The sequence below is a fragment of the Bactrocera oleae genome, chromosome 3 (genome assembly GCF_042242935.1).
Source record: "Bactrocera oleae isolate idBacOlea1 chromosome 3, idBacOlea1, whole genome shotgun sequence".
Lineage (NCBI taxonomy): Eukaryota > Metazoa > Arthropoda > Insecta > Diptera > Tephritidae > Bactrocera > Bactrocera oleae.
This window is the reverse complement of record NC_091537.1, coordinates 30,207,673-30,231,921: the sequence shown is the minus strand read 5'-3', so window position 1 is coordinate 30,231,921 and position 24,249 is coordinate 30,207,673. Positions and strand designations below refer to the sequence as shown.

General features: G+C 38.5%; 1 protein-coding gene across 1 annotated transcript in view; it reads right to left on the bottom strand.

Moving 5' to 3' along the window:
- ds (dachsous cadherin-related 1) overlaps nucleotides 1-24,249 on the bottom strand; it is a 289,935-nt gene that overhangs the window by 241,736 nt on the left and 23,950 nt on the right. The window contains exon 2 of the mRNA XM_014241632.3: nucleotides 1,032-3,138. Within this exon, the coding sequence (XP_014097107.3) occupies nucleotides 1,032-2,954 (1,923 nt within the window). The 5' untranslated portion in view covers nucleotides 2,955-3,138. The remainder of the gene's footprint in view (nucleotides 1-1,031; nucleotides 3,139-24,249) is intronic.

The following is a 24,249-nucleotide window of genomic DNA, read 5'->3' as shown; positions in this document are numbered from 1 at the left end:
CACGCTTCTTTAACTATTTCCTCACTAATTTGCACGAATCTTTTACGGGTCAAACAGAGGTCACATAACGAGCAACAAACATAGTTGGTGTTATGTTAAGTGTTATGAACACTTTACGGTACTCTGCTGTTGCTACAATAACAAAATGAGCATTAATGGATTAAAACACAATAGCAATTTAGTAGTGAAAAACAAATAACACCCACGGATCAGCAACGAACGCAGCAAACCCCCAAAACAAAGTGTACAGGAATTTCAACATTTTTAAATTTACAATTTTTCTCTGCTTGATATTCACTGAGTGCATTCTTCTGTAAGTACTTACACATACAGACGCTATATGCTTAGAGATATAAATGTATAGAAGACGAGATCTAACAGACAAATGTCATTTGCTCGTCACACTCGGTGTTGTTGTTGTTGGGTACATTGGATTTGTGTTAGATATCCCAATAGATAGCGTGAACTAAGTTCTCATATCAATTTTATTTGGCTTTTCGTAGATTGATGGACAAATGAGTGGCCAGCTATATTTTACTTTTATATACCCATTTTTTTCCTTTCTTGTTCGAGTTCACTCTCTTTTGCATTTTTTTTCCTTCGGCGTTTTTTCGTGTACAATCGTAGGCCTTTTGTCGCTTGACACTTTACTATTTAACGGCTTAAGAGGTTTTAAGATTTAAGTCCGAGTTTTATTACTCCCAAAGCTAATTGAGTAGAAATAATGGTAAAAGTGCATGCGACCAAACAAGAACCGACCAAGCCGATCAACATATTTGTTCACCAATACTTTAACATAAATGCACACATAGGGTACTAACAGTTATGAGATTTCTAATAGCCGAGATGCTCGTTCGACAACAACCAGTTCGTTCTACCAGCGCTTTAGAACCATATTCGCCGACAGCCTGTCTTTCGATTTGTCTATGCCTTTAAAGTTTATTTTAGTTTTGTCAGTAGAACTAAGCTCTTATACGAGTATAACTAAAGCAAGAGCATTTTGACCACAAAACATTGTTTATATCACTTACCTTGAGAATACAGCGTCCGACCGGCTCGTTCTCGACCACTGAAACATTGTAGAAGCTTTGATCGAAAATAGGTTCATTATCGTTGACATCATGTATGGTCACTAGTACTGTAGCGGTCGACGAAAGTGCCGGATGGCCATTATCTTTGGCAATGACCGTTAGCTGTGGAACCGGTTCGGTTTCACAATCAATATGCACGCGCGTCGTAATTAAGCCTGTATGCGAATCGATTTGAAACCATTCGGCATGCGTTTCCGGCGTATCAGCAAGCGCGTAAATCACCGCCGAATTGTTTCCTTCATCACGATCGAAAGCGGCTACCTGCAGCACGGATGTGCCCGGATCAGCGACTTCCATCACATTGGCATGATACACTTGGTGCTCAAACTCGGGCGCATTGTCATTGATGTCCGTTACACGTAGATAAATAGTTTTTGAGGCATGCAGTGGTGGCGTACCATTATCGGTGGCTACAACACTGAGCGTATAGTTCGACTGCGATTCACGATCTAGTGGCTGTGAGACAATCACCAAATAGATAATGTTATCACGTGTATTCAAACCAAAATGTCCATCACCACCATTGAGCGTAACATTTACATTCGAGTATTCAGCCTTTGAATCGGGGTCATTGACAGAGATACGGGCAACGATTTCCCCGGGCTTAGCTGCCTCGGAGATCTTAGGTGTGGCATCGTCACTCAAAAATATTACATTGATTGTTGGCAGATTGTCATTGACGTCAGTTACGCGTATGGACACAAAGGCAGTGGTCTCCAGTGGCTGTTCGCCGTGATCCTTCGCTACCACAACGAGTTCGTGCAGCTCCTTTGCCTCAAAATCCAAGGGTTTATTGACCGAAATCAAACCAGTTTCCGGATCTATGCGGAACATTTTGTCTTTATCACTCTGTCGTCGGTTTATCGAATACTTTACGAGCCCGTTTTCATCAGCATCCGTGTCTGTGGCAAAAACCTGCAACACGCTCGTACCAACTGTAGCATTTTCGGGCACTGTGGCGAAGTAACGACTTTGATTGAAAATTGGCTGATTGTCGTTTACATCTTGAATCGTTATGTTCACAGTCATCTGTCCACGCAAGGGCGGGCTGCCGCCATCCAAAGCTTCAATCACCAAACTGTAGGCTGGTGTCGTTTCGCGATCGAGAAAACCGTTAATTTGCAAATCCAAATATAGCACATCATCACGCTCGCGATGCGACGATAAACGAAACGCATTATTCACATTACCCGACACGATATTGTAGCGTTGTGTATTGTACTGACCCAAATCAAGATCACGTGCTGGATTCAACGTTCTTTTCACATCGCGCGGCGTATTCTCGGGAAATTCGATATTCATTACCGGTTGCGGAAATGTCGGCGCATTATCATTCTCATCCAAGACACGCACTACAACGCGCACATTTTCGCCACTTAACGGTATGGCTACCAAACTATACGATGCACGAGTTTCCCGATCCAAATTCACTTTAGTCCGTATCTCACCGGTTGTATGATCAATAGCCAGATCGGTATCCACGCCACTACCCGGTACCGGCACGATCAGATATGGCGGACCGCTATCGACGCCATGTGAGAACTCACCGATAAAACCAATCTGATGTCCGATCAGTACGCCTTCGGATACCTCCAGTTCTCGTACATGTTCGGCTGTCACGCTCGCGGCGATCAAACAAATCGTTAAAAGTAAGCGGTAAGCGTAAAATGCGAACTGTTTTTGAGTGTGGGTGCTTTTGTGACTATTCAAGTTGGGACAAGCTTCAACTCTGTTAATGATTCTTCGTATAGAGTTATGTTCAAATTTATATGCGTTTGTAACTGTTTTCAAACTTGTCATGGCAAGCTGTTGTACAACTCGTCGTAAATTATGCATTTTCATAATTCCCTTATATTTCACCATTTTGAGAGCAGTTCTTTGTTCCGCCTGCTCTCCGAAGAGTTGTTCAAGGGGGCTTTTCAGTGGACGATTAAAGCTACTAGTGGCGACTAGCACATTTTCTATTGTTTGTTTATATTAGTCTATGTCTTCATTATGATGATACATAATAGAACATGAGCGCTTATAATATTGCAGAAAATTTAATCTGAAATTAAGGGGGAATATCAATTATTATACGTTTTGTAAAGAAGTTTCAGTATTTCAGTGGAAAGTTTTTTAAATTTAAAATTAATGTACAATTAAAAAAGGAGGTTGTCACCTGTTGAAAATCACAAAAATGTACATGATATATAACTGTTTCAAGCGAATTGTTGCCACCAGCTAATTTCATAAGTAAATGGATATACTATAAGGATGCTAAATTTATGTGAAGAATTACATACAGTTTAAAGCTATTATTCAATAAAATAGATAAAGGGAATTAATTACAAATAAAAATATAAGGGTTGTCATCTGCTAAAAATTTTAAACAAATTGATTAAATAAAGGATATATTTCAATAATGATATTAAATCAAAAATATTTGAAAAATATTTCAGGTACATGGAAATATTTATAAAAAATCAGCTTACAGCTTAATCTCTGTCTTTTTTAAGGTATAGCAATTATTATGACTGTAAAAGTCTTTTAAGAATTTGTCATCTCAAAATTCCTCAATATTAACAAATGATTAACTCTTAATACATAATTCACAAAAGAGTTTACCTTTGTTTGCTAACGTGTTTATTTTTAAGTTTCTGTCTTGTTTGTAGTTTTCACCACAGCCATAAATAAGATTTTGCTGGCCGCGCCAAATTCCAAATTAACATCATATCTACATATATTAAAGTTGGCAAGTTTGAGAAATAATCGGAATGAAAATCATAATAGCGATCATAATCAAAACTCGAATGAAAGATATTAAACTCCATATAATAACAAGTAAGGAAGTTCTAAGTTCGGGTGCAACTGAACATTTTATACGCTCGCACCTTGCAAGGATCAAAGCCCGAAAAATGCTTTAGGTGTTGGCAAAATTTTATATAAAAGGAAGTATTGATCGAATTCCATCCATTTTTGATACAAAGCGATTATCGAAAGTTGTATTTATTTATTTTATTACTTGTATATGAATATCACTTATATATCTTACATATAGACCGATATTTTCGGTAAAAAGTCAAATATAGGCACTGGCACATATTCAGTACCTAGGGGCTTCAACAGTTTTGGTTCGATTTAGAAAATTTTTGGTCAAACGCATTATTCACGCAAATTTTGACCCCGATACAATAATTGTTGCTTGATTTGCATAGTGGGAAGTAAAAGAACCAGATGGTATTTAAAATGGTGTTATATGGGCATTAGGCGTGGTTGTAATCTGATTTCGCCCGTTATCGCACTATAACATAGAAACTTAAGAAAAATGTTATGTACCGGATTAGATTGAAATCGGTTAAGCAGATCCCAAAATATGGGGTTTCACCTAAAAGTTGGCGGTGCCACGCCCACTGCCTAATTTTGAACGCGGTTCCCCTATAAAGTCATCCCATACCATCCCAGAGATAAAACTTAATTCCTCTGACGTGTTTAAAGCTTGATTTATCGCGCTTCTGGTAGTTTTTAACAGTACCGTTATATGGGGAGTGGGCGGGCTTGTCACCCCATTTCATCCATTTTCACTTTGTCGATAGAAGTGATAAAAAATTGGTTCTCAGTGAATTTTGTTATTATAGCTTTAGTGGTTTAAGAGATATGTACATTCAACCTATTAAGTGCGGACCACGCCCACTTTAAATACAAATTTAAGCTGCATATGCCCCTCCCTAATGTGATCCTGTGTACCAAATAACCGTATTGTATCTTATTGTGGAGCTTAGTTATGGCAATTTATTTGTTTTTGTTTAATGACTTTTTGTGGACGTGGTGGCCGTCCGATTACGCCCATATGCAACACCAACCTTCTTACGGTATCAAGAAACATGTGTACCAAGTTTGATAAAGATATCTCAATTTTTACTCAAGTTACAGCTTTCACAGATGGACGGACAGGCGGATTAGTATTGATTTTCTTTGTTCTAACAAACCGTATGCAACTGAGGGTATTTCCCTGCCATTGATCCTGACCAGTTGCAAGAGTAGAGAGGTTACACCCGAACTTAGCTCTTCCTTACTTGTTTTTAAAATATATCTGTGCCATAAAGGCAAACGGTAAAATTTATCAAAGAGTCTCCAAAAAGCATTTATACATAAACATTGTGAGAAGTGTTCCCAAAGTGTAAGGGAGAAATTAACTACAACTATAGTGTACACCGCCTAGAATGGGGGAAATAAAATAAACAGGAACAAAAATAATACTCTAGAAGACCGAAGGCCGTAAAAGTATATGCAATACATTCATAGGATTACCAGAACTCCAAATAGCTGGGCCTGCATAACCATAATTTGAAGAGCGATATACTTTGATTAATTGTAAATTATTGCCAGACAAGAAGCAATATCAATAAGAAAGTGTAAACAGGACTGCGTCTTATGAGCGTCATCATTTCAAAAGATTGTTGTTGTTGGAAGAACAGCAAATAATATAACTATCCAAATAAATTGGAGGAATATTGTCGAGGGTCCTCATAGATTACTGGCTTGAAGTACTTTCGCAAAAAGTAATTTAAATTATATGTCCTCTGTAGTCAATTAGTAGTCCCATTTATGAATATGATTCGATGATTTAAAATTCGTATCTATTACGTAGATGGACTTACGAGGTGAAGACTTATTGGACCATTCCGCTGGAATAATTTACCAACTAGGCGGCTGTTAAAACAAAAAGTTTAGAACCAATTTTCATATATTATATTATGCACTATCTTGAATTTCAGCAATTTAACTCGATCGTTTGCACTCAATTATTCTCTCTTGACAAACATTTTTCAAAATAGTCCACAATATCAAACACTATTATAATTTCTGTACAGATATATTGTATATCGTTTATATAATATATGGCATTGTATATATACATATATATGTATATGGATTTAAAACACCTGATCGTAACCTCAAAATCAGTAAAAAAATTTTATTCTAAATTTTAGTTTTAAGAGACTTTATTGCAAAAAATTTAATCTTAAATAAAAATTGCCCGAAAGCTTTGCCTTTTTTTTAATTTTATTGAATTTGATTATTTAGCTTAGGCTACAACGATAAATACTGTGTACTAAGCAAATTTTAAAGATATTTTTAGCGATTCAGAATCAATCTTTAACCTTCCAAAGATTTCAGAAGAAAATATTACACTAAAAAAATAAAACAACACCAAATTCGGAAAATTGCCATCTCTATTGAACGCTGGCACAAACATGTTAATTCAGGTTTTCTCCAGATTTCCACAACATATCCAAATAAACATACTCGTGCAGAAAGGTATTTTTGAAGACGCTTGGAAGCACTTTGCTATCTCTAAGAAAAAAAACCCTCGGAGATCTTAGAAAATAATGTTGTATTCATTTGTACAACAAAAACACAGACATTGACTTGTTGTTATTTTGATGATTTTGTAGTTGGTATCGGCCTTGGCGTTGGCGCTAGTGCTGATAAAGATCTCAAAACGGAAATATGTATTGTGCAACAAATACAAAAATAATGATGATGATTATTGCTCTCAAGGTGCTTACACAGCGGCATACATACATACCTATACATAGTTTGCGCATGTGTGTGTGTGTAGGAGTGAATTTATTGTGTTAGCATGAGTGTACATGTCTACTTTCAAAAACACATTCGTTGTTCTATAAGTTGCCGACAAAAGCCGGGAAGAAAATTTTGAAATTACAACAATTTTGAAAAGTCATGGTCATGGCTAGTGGATTGTATTTTCTACCGCAATTCATATGTATGTGTGTGTATTTGCGTTTGAGTACAAATTAAAAACAAATTAGAAGTATGAAAATACAAATGCAAAGCCACTGCTCGCTTGTCACTTTTGCCGCTGTCCAACTGTCCGACTGTTGATTTCTATAATTGATAAATGAGTTTTTCCTCACTGCGGGCGCTTTTTAACCGCAAGCGTCCGACAGTCCTGCAAATAGCCAGATAAGCAGTAAATAAGAATAAACAGCTTTTTATATTAACAACTTTTTTTAATTATAAAACATTGCGAGTACAAATCTAAATATGTATATGTGTATGTCGGTTAGTTGTTCGATTTAATCAGTTGTTTGTAAGAGCGGTCTGGGAAAATTACATTTTGTTTCTAACAGACAATTAACCACCAACTCAAGTGATAATATAAGAGAAAGTGGCGCTGGGAAAAAAAATGTTGTGAAAGAAAAGTTCTTACAAAAAATGTTTAGCTTCTTTTTTATATAAAACTCTAACACTTCGCTATATTTTTACTCAACTCAGTGCAAGAGATCGTTTTCAAAGCATTAGTAAGCTAAAACGAAGCTGAATAATCCAGTCTCAAAAGTCTATCCGAACTCCGGAGGCACTTCAAATAATACCTTTATGAATTACATATATTAATTTTTAAATTTTAGGAACATAATCACACTTAACAGCCTAGACACGACAAGCGTGAGTGTTTCACTTAACATATATGGGGTTTGCTTGTGGAAGACTCATTCGATGCTTTGCCGGTTCGGGTTATTGTGCAGCATTCTGATGAAGCAGTTATTGTTTCTTCTTCATTTGAAAACGACGGATATTCCGAATGCAATACCTCTAATTTAGCGTTGGAAAATCGCATTCTAACATTTGATTCATTCTTATTAAGCAAATTGACATACTGGTGTTATGAAAAGAACCCTTATTTTACTAGTTTATGATCTACTTATTAAAGCAAGGTTCACGGGTTTAATACCATTATATTGAGCGCCTTCAAAGTTTTAGCGGATTGGAATGCTCGAAGATTCAAAATAGCTTTTTTTAAAAGCTTCATTGGTTGATATCCACAACCGATTTATGTTCTTTTAATTTTGTGGAAAATATGGAGTTTTACTTCAGAAGATGGCGCTATTGCTAAACTGTTTATTTCTTCTACAATTGCGTCGAATATCCTTAGTCCCTGTATCGGAAACACTAATCAAATAAGCATAGATTTTATTTTTTAACTTTCGTAATTTGAACTTAGCTTATATACTTAAAAAAAAAGGACCCACTTTATCCCCATTAAGATTAAAAATATCATAGAGAATGTTACTTAACTTTATTGAAATTTCAGCATTATCAGAAGTAAATATAACATATATACATATATGTGTGTATTATATAATATTTCTATATATTTGCTATTGTGCCCAAATGTAGACTTTATTGAGTAATTTGAATTAAATATTGCCTAGCTTTAGGCGAATAATTATTATGATAAACTAAAAAAATATAAGCAAAGGATATTCATTACCTAGAAATATAAAAATTTATTTCGAAAAAGTAAAGTTCAAGTTTGCTTTAAGCCTATAAGAATGAAAAAGTTACGTAATATTACCTTTACTTGGTACCACAAACTCGAGTTTAAATCTTTGCGTTTATAAGGAACTTTTTAGCATTCTTAATGGAGGTAATCAAATCTTCATTGCAGTTTTTTTGTATATTAAAAATTGTCCACACAGATCATATTTCGTTTTGTTTTTTGTTTATGCCGATATAAAAAAGTTTTTATATGGCAAAGTCCTATTTTGTAAAACGTTTTTAAAGCTAAGTACCATATAGCTAATGAACTCGAATTTAGGACAAAACTGGAAAACACTGTTAACATATTCTCTAAAAATATATGTTTCCACACCATTAGTTTTTCATAATTGATTAATAACTTGACTTCATAAAATTTTCGGGGGTTTCATAGTGAATACTTTTGTTTTACGTCCACCATCAACGGAATATTAAACGTCAAATTAGTCAGCTCAAAGCAGTTACCTCACATAGTCGGGTGGTACTCGCACATAATCTCTTACTTTTATATAACTCCTTTTGCTACTATTTAGCAATGACTTTGAATTTGTAGTGAACATTAGACCTGAAAGTGTGCGGAAATGTCAGTTAAAATGTTGTCATAACTCCAATGATTGGATAATTTCGCCTGTTTGTCGATCACAAAATATTGCAGCTGCTTTTCTTCAGACACATACAACGACAAATAGTGGCAATAGATGCGCCACTCATGCAAATCGTCGGGCACTTAGGCGAGGAAGAGTGGCAGAATGGAGTGCAGTTACTCAGAATCACAGCAACAACAATAAAGTTACTATCAAGTTATCAAATAACGAATAGTTTTTGTTGTCATATACGTTTGATTGCGAACATGTATAGTTTTTCTTATATAATGGTGGCCGTATGTAACATAGAGGTCAATTTTAGCACTCCGGGACGAATCTTAGAATAACGAATTTTGGGACCACACTATTCCGAATTCAGTGAAGCTGTAAGGTTCGAATTTATAAATGCTTCTATAGTCTTAATTGCGGTAAATTTTATCCCTGCTATGCCACCCTGCGTCTTCTCAGCCTTATTCTGAGGTTATTTAAGAATTGTTTGAAACCATTCTCCTCTGGCGAGTTCCCAATCGCTTCAACTCTCAATAGGTATATACCAAGTGTGCGTTATTCTGTGTCGTTAATAGCAATGTTTACTAGTAAATTACAGAAAAAAAACAAGAGTAAAACAACAAAAATGCATCTTCTGCGTTGCCTCCTAGTCCACTTAAGTGCATATGCACGCACACCGTGTTCTAATCATTAAAGAAAACAAACAGTTATCTCCCATCTTTGCTATGGCAACACGGTTCGGATGATTGAAAGTAACTGCGCTCAAAATGACAACAACAACAACGGCAAAGTGATTGCAGCTTGTTGCTTAACAAAGGCTTTCATAAAGCCAAAGGAAGCTAAGACAAATAGTAGCGTGCATTTCCGTGGCCAATATTCCGCCTTTGCTGTGCTCTTTTTACCAGCCTATGGAGGTGAGTGTGTTGAAACCTATTTATGTTCTAGTAGGTTCGTACATATGCACATACTAAATTTAAGAGTTTGCTTTCGTTATTTTAAGGCAATATTTGTAGTCATGCGCCTGCGCACTGTTTGTTTACACTGTTAGAAATTCTACTAACTCCTTCAAATCATTTGACGTGTGTCTTAAATGGGATCAAAGGGCGGATTAAAGTGAGGTTAAATATAAAAAATATCTAGTGTATTCTTTGAGCTCAAAGACACCTAAGCTGTTTGATGTAATATTAGTAATTATTCTAAATAGCTGAGCAGGTCCTTCTCTCTGTTAGCGGAATGTCTGATATTATCTCTTAAAGTGCATTAGTAACAATTGTTTGAGGGTGTTTAAAAAGGTCATGCTCAGGACTTTTCGTAAGTTTTAAAACGGTTAAAATCAGGTGGATTGTTACTTATTTATTTTGTTATAATTGATAAGGAATAGTCTATCCTTGAATACCTCTATTCTTAATTTCAGTGTATTCGCTTAAAAAGCTTTATGGAGGTAGTTTGATAGGACCTTAATTTGAAGCCTCCTTTCGATTGTCATTTTGTGCATTCGTGCATTTTTTCCCCAAATTTGAACATTTATTTAGAAAAAACATGTACAATAGTACATTCAGACTATTGTCCAACTGATACTATTTTCCATCCGTCTGGTAATTTATTGATTCTATCCCAAAAGAGCTGTGCAAACTTGATGGCTAAGAATGAATCACGCCAAATTTCTATATTCTGTTGTGATGTCACCGTAATCCAGAGAGGGCGTTCTGTACCAACCGAAACAATTCTGCTTGAGTAAATCATAAAGACCTTGCGAGCTCTTTTCGTATTTGGTAACAATCTTCATCAGAGAATGCTTCCAGTTTCTTAACTTTGAACTTTTTTGACCGCCAAGGATGGTTATTCATATTACAAGCCAAATCATCACTTTAGCGCAAACCTTAAAAGTTCACCAAACTACGATGACTTTCGGCTGAAGTTCTCTTCATATTAAAGAAATAAAGAAGACCTCCAACAAAAAAGTTTTTTCTTGAACAAAGTCTGACAAATTTGAAGAAAAAGAATTATTGTTTACCAGTAGTCATTCACAATTCAAGGTCAACGCATTTTCCTATTCTCTAAAATATTTTCGGAAACAGCACCTTAATTGTAACCCAATAAATGGTTATAATGAGTATTATTATAAGCAGTTTGCTGTGATGCCTGAATAATCTTATGAAACAAAACCAGTAAACAAGGTGAAAATTATTCTGCTTTTTTGCTAAAGGTGGAAATATGTAGTAATTGAGAAGTCGAGATAATGCTTTAAATATACACGATTAAACCGCCGCCAAATTGACCCAAAATTTTTTTTTAGGAAATTACAAAATCACACTTTTATCATTTTATAACTATATTATATAGAAATAAAAACCTTAAAAAAATCAAAAAAAAAACATTAACATATTAAGTGTTAAATTTAATATTCTTATCTATGAACTTTTACCAACCCCTGAAGAGCAATAAATTTATTTTGAAATACCCCAGACTTAACTATAAGTCTTGTTTTAATTAAGATACTAAATACAGCTTCTTCATAAATTATGCCGCTTTTAAAATTAAAATAACTGCGGAGCGAACTCGTCAGTCCCTACGGGCTAATAATGCATGTAAAAATCTTTTCGTTACACATTTCGAATTTCTATTAATAATTTTAATGAACAACAATAACTCGAATGCAACTTAGGAGCGAATACTTGCGAAAAATTTGCATTAAAGTCACCATAAATATTGAAAACTTATGCTTGAAGCATCTCTGCAGTCAACAGTATGCCGCTCGAACCACAATAATACGAAAACAAGTAAGGAAGGGCTAAGTTCGAATGTAACTGAACATTTTTGGATTGACTGATATTTTCGGTAGAAGGTCAACTATAGGCACTGGGGTCCACATATTTAGTACTTAGGGGCTTAACAGTTTTGGTTCGATTTAGACAATTTTTGGTAACAAAGGGGCATACTTTAAACGTATTATTCACGCAAAGTTTTACCCCGATATAATTGTTGTTACTTGATATGCATATTGGAAAGTGAAAGAATCAGATGGAATGGAAAATGGTGTTATATGGGAAATAGGCGTTGTTGTAGACCGATTTCAGCCATTTTGGCACTATAACATAAAAATACGAAAATTAAGTTTAACACCAAATTTGGTTGAAATCGATTAAGCAGATCCCAAGATATGGGTTTTCACCTAAAAGTGGGCGGTGCCACGCCCACTGACTAATTTTGAACGCGGTTCCTATAAAGTCATCTCATACCATCCCAGAGATAAAATTTAATGTCTCTGGCGTGTTTAGTGCTTGGTTTATCACGCTTTTAGTATTTTTTAACAGTACCGTTATATGGGGAGTGAGCGGGCTTGTCACCCGATTTTCACACCGTAAATAGAAGTTCTAAAAACATTCGCTTCCAGTGAATTTTGTTCTTATAGAATTAGCGGTTTAGGAGATATGCACATTAAACCTATTAGGAGCGGGACCACGCCAACTTAAAAAAAAAATTTTAACTGCAGATGTCCCTCCTTATTGTGGAGCTTAGTTATGGCAATTTATTTGTTTTTGATTAATGGCGTTTTGTGGGCGTGGCAGTGGACCGATTACGCCCATCTGCTATACCAACCGTCTCACGGTACCCAAAAACATGTCTACCAAGTTTCATAATGATATATCTATTTTTACTCAAGTTAGAGCTTGCACGGACGGACGAACGGACGGACTGACAGTCACCCGGATTTCAACTCGTCTCTTCATCCTGATCATTTATATATATATAACTCTATATCTAGGGATGTAGAGCAGGTTCGCCTCCGCGTAGTGCATCCTGGGTAACGCCAAATGACCTGCGGCCTTTTTTTTGAACTCCTGATCTGACCTTTGCCCGACCTGGACATAGCTTAGACAATTAGATGGATTCGGTTGGGGACCGAGGGGGACGAAAGGGTCCCCGGTTAAGGGTGAGAAAGGAAATCCAGGGGGTGCCTGGCTTACTGTCACGGGGGGTGGTAAGGCAGGGGACGAGGGAGGAAGCGGATCGAAACTGACCTCCGCTGTAGTGGACGGTTCCCTGGGGGGGACCCTTTCGTCCCCCTCGGTGAAAGTGTCCCCGGTTAAGGGTGAGAAAGGAAATCCAAGGGGTGCCTGGCTTACTGTCACGGGGGGCGGTAAGGCAGGGGGGGTCGGCCGACGGCAACCTTGGGTAGGGCGGAATAGCGAGGCGGAATCGCCAGCACTAGCAGAGGAACCTCTGCGAAGTTCATGGGGGTCACGGGGTCCCCGGCGAACGCTAAGGGCCCGGTGGGGAAGCGAGTGACTTCAGCTAAAAAGCTGAAGTCTGATCGTTGATTGGCTGCCAAGATTTTGGAGAGCTACGGTGGCAAGCAGGCTGATCAGAAATCAGACCAGCATGCTGGCACACTGGAGTGGGCCAAAAAGGTGCTGAGCGACGTGGGCGACGGGAAAGTGGGGCCGAGCGGGCCCCATACCTCAATATAGCGGCAGAGATCGCAGGAGGGGAATCCTCCCTCGGCAAAAAACTCGGGTCGGACCCGCACCTATGTTTAGCGAAATCGCTAAACTCGCAAGCTCAGTGGAGCTTGGGGTGTACGACCGAAGCAGGGGAGATGGAGCCATCTCTCATGACGAGTGGAAGAGGGTAGCGGCTGCTATCTCCGCTGTTTTTATGAAGGTGGTCAGGGGAAGCCCTGGACCACCCCCTAGATGTGAAAGTGCCGGGTGGAACCACGGCATTCACAAACTGATTAGGTGTGCCGACGAACGGTCGGCTCTCCTTTATAAGGAGGCGGTAGCCAGGGTAGGGGCCTCCAGCACTCAAAGGCGGCCTCCGCCGATCTAGTGCTTCGTCTAGGAAGGGACGAAGCCGACGTTGTCCTTATCCAGGAGCCGTGGCTGAGTAGCTATGGGATATCTGGAGTAAGGACAAAAAGCCATAAGCTCCTGGCGGCAAGCAGCACAGGTAGAACCAGAGCTTGTCTGTTGGTCAGAAATGAACTTAACGTTTTTCTTTTACCTAATTTCAGCAACGAGGACGTCGTCACTGCTAGGCTGGAGGACAGTGCTAGAGGCTCGGATGCCAATTCAAGGCACCCCGTCTGGGGGAGCTCGGACACAAACGCTAGAGGTGAGTTACTTTTTGATTTTATTTGTGATGTAGACCTTTTTATCTGCAATAGGGGCAACTGCCCTACTTTTGTGACAGCTAGCAGGGCGGAAGTCCTTGACGTGACGCTAGCCTCTAAGGAAATTGCTCCCTTGATCTCGAAATGGAGAGTTCTAGACGACCACTCCTTTTCTGATCATAAGTATATTGGGTTCAGCTTGGACGCCTCGCGCCCGAAGCATAGAACCTACAGAAACTTCAGGAATACCAATTGGGTCCTGTATTGCAGGAAGCTTCGATCAGCTCTTCCAACCGCGCCTGACAGGGATTCGATCCTATCTGCGGACGCGATTGAGGAGCTCGTCGAGGTTTTCAGCTCTGTTAGCAGATCTACTCTTGAAAACTCCTGTCCTCTGAAAACTCAGAAAAGTAAAGGAAAACCCCCTTGGTGGACTTCGGAGCTAACGGAGGTCAGATCTTCGAGTAGAAGACTCTTCAATAAAGCCCGTAAAAGTGGCTCTAGTGACGACTGGGCATTGTACAAGGCCGGACAGGCCATTTACAGTGGCAGGCAGTGTAGAGGGTTGACACGAGTCCTCAAGGTTTAGGCGCATTCTTGCAAAAAACCCTACTCCCCACTGGATCTAAGAAATGCAGATAGCGGGTGGACTACGAGTGGCGAGGGGTCGCTGAAGCTACTCCTAGATACTCATTTTCCGCTGAATCGCTCTACTGAAAAAGTGCCACTGGGGGAGCTTCTGGAAGGCTGCACAGCCTTCTTGGACCTTCTGGATGAGCGTCACCTTACCTGGGCGCTGAAATCATTCAAGCCCTTTAAGTCCCCGGGTCCTGATGGCATTATACCGGCGCAACTACAGCCTACGGTTAAGGTGTCATGTAGCTGGCTGGCCCCCATCTACGCGAACTGTGTTAGATTGGGCCATGTCCCGAAGGCCTGGAGACAGGTTAAGGTTACTTTTATTCCGAAGGCCGGTAAAAGCTCTCATGTCGGTGCAAAAGATTTCAGACCCATAAACCTATCCTCGTTTCTGTTGAAAACGCTGGAGAGACTTATGGATCTGTCATTAGGTGCAGAATACCGAGGGGTAAACTGTTACGGGCGCAGCATGCTTATATCAAGGGCAGGTCGGTCGACACTGCTTTGCATGATGTAGTGTCGTGGCTGGAGACAGCGCTGATGCACAAGGAATTTGCAGTGTTCACCTTTCTCGACATCGAGGGGGCCTTCAATAACGTGCGGCCAGAGGCAGTGGTTAAAGCCCTCGAAAAGTTTGAGGTGGAATCGAGCCTCAAACACCTCATTTTCAGTCTTCTTTGCGACAGAACTGTCGTAGCGGAGTGGGGTAGTGCCAAGTCAACCAGAAAGGTTAATAGGAGAACTCCGCAGGGTGGAGTACTCTCACCACTGCTCTGGATCTTGGTGGTAAACGACCTACTTATAGAACTCGAGAAGCAAGGCTGTCGGGTGACAGCCTATGCTGATGATGTGGTTCTTATGGTTAAAGGCAAATTCCTGAATACCGTCTATGAGCTCACCGAGGGGTACTTAAACGTGGTATCCAACTGGGCAAACATAAGCGGCCTAGCCGTCAACCCAAGTAAAACCGAAATGGTTTCATTCACTAGGAGGTATAAGATTCCAAATGTGCCTCTCCCCTCCTTCGGGGGCTCACGTCTTCAACCTGTTGATAAGGTGAAATACCTAGGGCTCATCCTTGATAGAAAGCTTTCTTGGAGGCCGAACATCGAGGAGACAGTCAAGAAGGCATCGGTCGCCTTATACTGCTGCAGGGGAGCTATAAGGAAAAGGTGGGGACTCTCACCAAAGGTGGTGTTCTGGCTCTACGAAACCGTAGTCAAGCCAATACTGTTCTATGGTGTGTTCGTCTGGTGGAAGTCGCTCGAAAAGACTACCCTGGCTAAAAAGTTTGAGCAAGTCCAAAGAGCGGCGCTTATCGGAATCTTCGGTGCACTGCGAACCACACCAACGATAGCTCTCAACGCTATATTATATAGCACCTGTGACATCACCGGTAGGTGCATTGCTGCGAGGTGTGCTATTAGGCTCAGAGAAGCTGGGCTTGTGAAGAGGTCCGAACAAGGACACGCCGCAATTCTCTCCTCCTTCACCTGCATTCCTGAGAATTTGGATCACTGCGTCACAGCGGCCACTCGAGGCGGCTTTTTCTCTGCTCATATCCCGACGAGAGAGATGTGGAGGGGAAGAAGCCGCTGGAGAAGAGGCGCGGTGAGTTTTTTCACGGATGGGTCGAAGCTAAGAGGGAAAGTTGGAGGGGGGTGTTCTGTAAAGAGCTCTCCGTCAATCTTTGGTTCAGGCTTACGGACCACTGTAGCGTTTTTAAGGCGGAAGTGGCCGCGATCAAGGTGGCAGTGTAAGTACTGTTACGTAGTGTAGCTTCGTTTAGAGAGGTGTGCATTCACTCCGACAACAGAGCGGCAATACAAGCCCTGAGTGCGCGAACCCTGCATTCAAAGCTAGTCAAGGAGTGTCTGTCCTCGCTAGAATTAGCATCAGGCTACTTCAATATCAGACTCGTTTGGGTGCCTGGTCACAGCGGAATCGCTGGGAATTGCAAGACCGATGAGCTGGCCAGGGGGGGTACCCTTGCCCCCCGCTCACATCGGAATGGGATCGAGCTGGTTCTCCACTAACGTCTTGCATTCTGGCTCTGGAGCAATGGACCTCGCATGCGCTCAGCAGACGCTGGTCGACGACCAGCTCCTGCGCGATCCTTCTGGCCGAGAGTGGATCGCAGGAGGTCGGGGGATCTTCTCGCCTTGAACAAAGTTCACCTCGCCGCCATGGTAGGAGTTCTCACTGGGCACTGTCCAAGTGTGATCCTTTTTAGGATCGACCCTCTAACCTAACCTAACCTAACCTAACCCTATATCTAACTTGATTAGTTTTAGATACAAACAACTGTTAGGTGAATAAAACTATTATACTCTGTAGCAACAGATTGCGAGAGTATAAAAACGAATTAAGAAACAAGACTTCAACATAATGCTGAAATTTAACCAGTGTATTTCGCAAATAAGTATTTATAGAGGGCTTAGTTCTCTTCGGTTTACAGGCTTGGTTTGAAGATGTGGAATAGTATGATAAGTATATGGAAGCTTTGAGCAATTGTTTCAGAAATAGTTTTAATGAAGAATAGTTCAAATAGTATTTCAGAAATACAAGAGATTTTGTCATGATATCAGTTAAACATGGGATTTACATTTTCTGTATATACTAATTTTTTGTGACAAATATGTTAATATTACCAAAATCGTCATTGGTGTTTTATTAAGTTAAGACTGTAGGCTCTTGATCACTCCTACATTTGTGTATCAAATTTTTTTTTAGTTGGTATAAAAGTGTCATACAATTTATATAAAACTGCTGAAATTTTTAAAAATTAGTATTAAAGGTGGCATAATCCTGGTAAAAAAACTAGTATAAACACTCGTCTAATATTTTTGGAAACTGGTAGAAAACCAGTATAGAGATTGCGAGTGCCCGTAAGTTGGGGGAACTAATTATACAGTTCAAACAGAAATTTTTTTAAGCAGATACCATAAGTACAAAATTATGATTCCAAATTAGTTTGCTAAATTATTTCCAACCATTCTTTTATTTGCCTGAAATGCATATGTGAATTTTACGAAAATAATTATTTGAATAAATCAACTTAATCGGTTCAATAGTTAAGAACTACAATAAAGTTGGTCTACAAGATAAAAATAACTTGTACACTTTCATAAGCTGTCAACTGTAGTAAAATAACAAAGCAGACTCCGATCCAGATTTGACAATCCGCCAATTTGCGTTTGCTATTTACCAAAATTAAGATATTAGCACTTTTCATATCTGTTGAGAAGAGCTATAACGCTGACTTAGCAGAACCAGGAACGCAGAAATCTGAAAAACATTACATTCCATAAAAACACTATCCCGAACTTTAACGAGTCCAGAAGTCCAGTCCTTTACCTCTACGAACTTGAGCTTCGGGTATAAAACCGAAGTAGCAATAAAAACAAAAGATCCGTAGTGAAATTTTATGCATAGTACATTTCGCTAGTGTTGCGAATGACTGCTCAGTTGCGAATTGGCTTGAGTGCTTATGCTGAAAATGATGTAGCTCCAACAGCAAAGAACGCTGGTGCAGTACGTCTGTTGACTAGCTGAGCACCAGGCACGTACAAGTAAAAACTTTGCGCCAATCGTCCAGTCAAACTCATTAGGTGAAAATATTTCATTTCACAAACAAAATTTACGAGCAAACTCTTAATTACAATGCTAAGTACATGCTTATCACACAATGGCCAAGGAAATGCGAAGCTAAACAGCTTTGCAGCAGCACAGTAACAACTCAACAACACCACAATATAACCACCGACCAACTAACATTAACTAACTGCAAATTTACTAACTGGCTGACTGGCTGATGAGTGGTCGAGGAGTATGTATTCCTCTGCGCCAGAGGCAAAAATCTTGGCTGAGAGGCTTTTCTCATTGCCGCATGCGGGCTAAAGCGTCCAACTGCCACGATTGGCGTCTACACACACATATTTACCGGAACCAGCGAGAAAGGCATGTGGCAAAGTTTCCCATTTTCGCCGAAAACTAAACGGTTGTAATAATATGGTCTGCGCAACAAAAACACTCACACACATGCATGAATAACTTGTTGATTTACGTGAGTACCTGCTGGCGACGGCCTTACCTCACGGTGCACCAAAGCACAACGTATCAATACAATGCGTTGATAAGCACCCCAAATAATACGAGCTATTTGCAAGTATTAATTTGGTTACCAGTGGCAGTGTGTCTGGGCCCACACTACCATCTTGGTAAGATTCGAGGCCGACCTAAAACCTCTTCCGTTTTCGGGTACGGAACCCAGTTGCTTTTTGCAACTTCTTTTTAGATCTGAAAAAACAGTTAGGCTGAATTTTCAGTTCTTCCTGCATTTAGGTTTCAACCACAGCCACCACGAATCTCCCCAAAGGGGCCATAACCCAATGAGCAGATTGGACCGAAGTCCAAGGGCTTTCGGCTCCCCGTGGTACCAGAAAGTCTCCGGTAAGACTGTGTAGCCGAAACTACTGCCAGTTGAGCAACCCATTACTCAATGACTGGTGACATTTGTTGCTTGATCTTCAAATGTCTTTTTATTTGGGATTTCATTTAAAGTCTATAACATCAGTTCATTTACTATGCTGATAATTCTGGGCAAAATAAATTAACAGTCATAGTGCATTTGGCCTTTAGTCGCCTTTTACGACAGGCATGCCTTACCGCGGGTAAATTCTTACCCCTACCCGCAGGGGGACACATGCATGAATAGATAAAATGTGTTTTGGTAGCACAATGACAGCGGTGACAGTGATTCAATTGGTGTGGCAGCACTGTCCGGGCTGTCATCGGCACCGCCAGACTCGAACGGTGCTTGACTGCGGCCGGCAAGGCTGTAAAAATCTTATAACATTTGCCATAAAACCGCAGTTGCGCCAGGAAATTCGGAAATTAGCTGGACGATAATGATAATAACAACAGCAAAAGCAAGGCCAACACTTAACCAAAGAAGAACAAAAAAGCCAAAAACAACAATATCGCTACATAGTTGTGTATTTGAAAACAGACATGCGCATTTAGCTGCACTTGCCGCAGAACGCTTCTTTATTGCAGTTGAGGCCGCCGGAAGAAGCAGAAGCAGAAGAAGAGGAAAAAACATCTGACAAATATCAAAACCAATTTTGTTGATTTGTTTTGTTATCTTTTTTTTATATTTGACATTTTTTCTCTCGCTTTCGCTCTTTCGAACACCGTTTTTTATTACTACAAAATCTACCAATTGTCAATGTTGTAATTGTCTTCTTTTATTTGGCTAAGTAAGTCAATATTTACAAACAAATATATATTTATATATATGTGTATAATAAATTTGGACTCGTTGGACTTATAAAGTCGTAGATATGTAAATTATGTCAGCCGAGTTGTGCAGACACAAACAATAATTAATAGTGGTATTTGCTGTTGTATTCATAACGAGTAGCATGATTTTAATTATATGCACCAAGTAGTGTGGTGGTGGACACTGAAACATTTTGAGTAAAAATTAGAAAAAAAGTTATTTTAAGAAAGAAAATTCTGAAGACAGCCAAAGAGTTTTAAGTTGTTATCCAGAATTCATCAAACATGGTATAATTATAAATTTGTTGAGTAATATTTATTTTTTCATAATTATAATATTTTTATACTCTTGCAACATGTTGCTATAACAGTTTTGTCCCCTAACTTGTTGTTGTTTTTATGACCTAAAAATAGTCAATAGATAAAGGGTTATACATATATGTATTATCAGGATGATGAGACGAGTTGAAATCCGGATGTCTGTCTATCCGTCAGTCCGTATGTGCAAGCGATAACTTGAGAAAAATTAAAATATCTAGATGAAGCATGTTTTTCAAACAAAAAAGATAATTTTACCTACGTCCGAAAGATCCTCTCAATTTAGACAATTAAAAGTCACAATTCAAAGAATTTCTATAATACTTGTAAGTTCTTAATTGAAACCAAATTTATTAAACATAGCCTATTGACTTATTGTCTCTCAATTTGACACATAAATAACTTATTTAACTATTCTATTTAACTGTACAAAATAAAAATTAAAATAAGCAATTAGTTAATTAAGAAATTATATAATGGGTAATATGCAAAATATAAATTTTTTAATTAACTAAACTATTAAAATTGTTAATTAGTGCTTAAATATGCAAATAACTTATTGCCATTTAGAAACTGTACATCAATTTAATATTTTGGAATTTAATTTAAAATGTTGAGACAATTAACAGATTATAAGCTTAAATTTTGAAATTTTAAATCATTTGTAAGCCTTTCAGCCTCTTAAGTTAGCCAATTACTTAATTAAATCACTTTGATGCACAGTGTTACTTTAATAGAAAAAATACTCAGATCTCGCTACTGTGCGATTAAATCAAAAGCAGCGCAGTCTCATTTTAGCAAACAACTAATAACCCAGCTTTCATATAACAACGCCATACTTACTGTCATTTACCGTTCACCAATCACACCAAACCAAATGACAGCAGTGCACAATTAGTGCCACAGACTATACCAGCGTTTAATCCAAGTGCCTGACATGCACTACGCTACTAGTATAACGGTATGCATAGACAGTTAGTCTAATATTTAGTCATTAGTCTTGTTTGTCAGCGCGATCACTCGCCAGCAGTCTCCATCACTTGTACTTGCGAACACATGCCGACAACTAACTAACTAATTACGACAAAATATACGCATACAAAGTGTTTAATTACGCATAAATAATACAAATTGTGTGGCAACCACCTTATACAGCAAAAAAATACAACAACAACGGCAACCTATGACGCTCATTCCTATGCAGCGCGCGTGTCGGTAATGTGCAAATAAAACATTGTAAGTAACTGCAACATGCCACATTTGAAATATGATTGTATGTATGTAAGCGCTTTATTGTGACAATAAAATTGCAAAGCATTAGAGAAAGCTTAATGCAAGTGAACACGCATTAATCGCAAAGATCCGTCCCTTAAGTCTTACGTAGGTGAAGATTTATATCTCCTAAATATCTTGTTTTATAATTTTTGGTGAAAACCACCGCAATTCACTTTCATTGGAAGAATGGATAAAATCTTAAATATTTTTTAAGTTAAGTTAAGGAGTTTAAGTTCTTGCAGAAGCTAAGCTTGTTTGCTCATGCAAGCTTAGCACGGCATTCAGTAGATTAACACACATGTTACGTTCTAGTTCTTTCTTGCCGGATTAGCTAGACACACATATGAACATAAGTGTATATGTATATCTTTATGTATGTATATGTATAATATACATTGTATATATGTAGTTACACGTAGCGCCGCAAGTGCATATTTTCCACATTGCTTCCATCGTAAGCGTAAGTATTAAGAGCCTGTGTGAGCTAATAAAAATATCTGTAGCTTAAGTAACGCTTCAATTGCGCTGTTATATGAACATGTGTGTTATAAATATGTATACACATATATAAATATTTGCAACGTATTTACATTTCTTTGTTGTAAAATGAAAGTGTAAATTAAACAAATTGGCGCAACTCGCGTGTTAATGCCAGATTTTTGTAGTAAAAGTTTGGGGTAATTTAACGCGTAGTTAAATACCAACACCCGGTTTGTATGGACACATATTTACTAAAAATGCATTTATAATATATAAATGTGTATGTTTGAGAACATAATGAATTTATTGACTATTAACAGAGTATAAGCTAATGTTTATACCTAATAATCATTTTATCAAGTCCTATATTTATGAGATGGCACTCCAATTGGCAATTGAAAGGAAGAGGATAAAAGAAATTTAAACCTTACTTAAACCAAATTATAGGAAATCTAAATTAACTTTTGTATTTGAAATATTCTATTAGATTTTGCAATTGAAAGTTAGTACCTAATTATATAATTGACTAGTTGCTTATTATAATCTCGCAACTTGTTGCTACAGAGTATAATAGTTTTGTTCACCTAACGGTTGTTTCTATCACTTAAAACTAATGGAGTTAAATGATCAGGATGAAGAGACGAGTTGAAATCCGGGTGACTGTCTGTCCGTCCGTCCGTTTGTCCGTCCGTTTGTCCGTCTGTCCGTCCGTCCGTGCAAACTGTAACTTGAGTAAAAATTGAGATATCTTCATGAAACTTGGTGCACATGTTTCTTGGTACCGTAAGACGGTTGGTATCGCAGATGGGCGTAATCGGACCACTGCCACGCCCATAAAACGCCATTAACCAAAAACAAATAAATTGCCATAACTAAGCTCCGCAATAAGCTACAAGACTGTTATTTGGTACCAAGGATCAAATACAATTTTTTTTTAGAAGTGGGCGTGGTTCCGCCCCTATTAGGTTTAATGTGCATATCTCCTAAGCCGCTAAAGCTATATTAACCAAATTCACTCCGAGCAAATGTTTTTAGCACCTCTATTGACGTTGTGAAAATGGGTGGCAAGCCCGCCCTCTCCCCATATAACGGTACTGTTAAAAAATACTAAAAGCGTGATAAACCAAGCACTAAACACGCCAGAGACATTAAATTTTATCTAATGTTGAACGCGGTTCCTATAAAGTCATCTCATACCATCCCAGAGATAAAATTTAATGTCTCTGGCGTGTTTAGTGCCTAATTTATCGCGCTTTTAGTAGTTTTTTTACACCGTCAATATAAGTGCTAAAAACATTTCCTTCCAGTGATTTTTGTTATTATAGCATAGGAGATATGCACATTAAACCTATTAGAGGCGGGACCACGCCCACTTTGTGTACCAAATAACAGTCTTGTATCTTATTGCGGAGCTTAGTTATGGCAATTTATTTGTTTTTGATTAATGGCGTTTTGTAGTCGTGGTAGTGGTCCGATTACGCCCATCTGCAATACCAACCGTCTCACGATACCAAGAAACATGTCTACCAAGTTTCATAAAGATATCTCAATTTTTACTCAAGTTAGAGCTTGCACGGACGGACAGACGGGCGGACGGACAGACAGTCACCCGGATTTCAACTCGTCTCTTCATCCTGATCATTTATATATACATATATAACCCTATATCTAACTCGATTAGTTTTAGGTGATACAAACACCGTTAGGTGAACAAAACTATTATACTCTGTAGCAACAGGTTGCGAGAGTATAAAAACATTATAAAGAAATATCAAAATTATAAGCAAACTATTTGGAAAGTTGAACAGAAGTATTCGAAACTTGTTATTGCTATTAATTGCTGACAAAATTAATAAATTGTGCTCAATTTATCAAATTCTTAAAACTGAAGGGATAATAATAAATGTATTTAGTATTTCAAAATGATTAAGAAAGAAAGAAAAAAGGGTTTTAAAATAATATTTCAGAATTTTGCGTTGTACAAAAAGATTATTATAGCTGTCATTCGATCTCAAACGTTTTCGTCACATATGAAACCAAATACGAAGAGAATGTTGCTTGTAGCAGTGGTGGCTTAAAGCAACATTCGCGCATCAAAATCAACCTACGCAAGCCGCCATCTCCACCA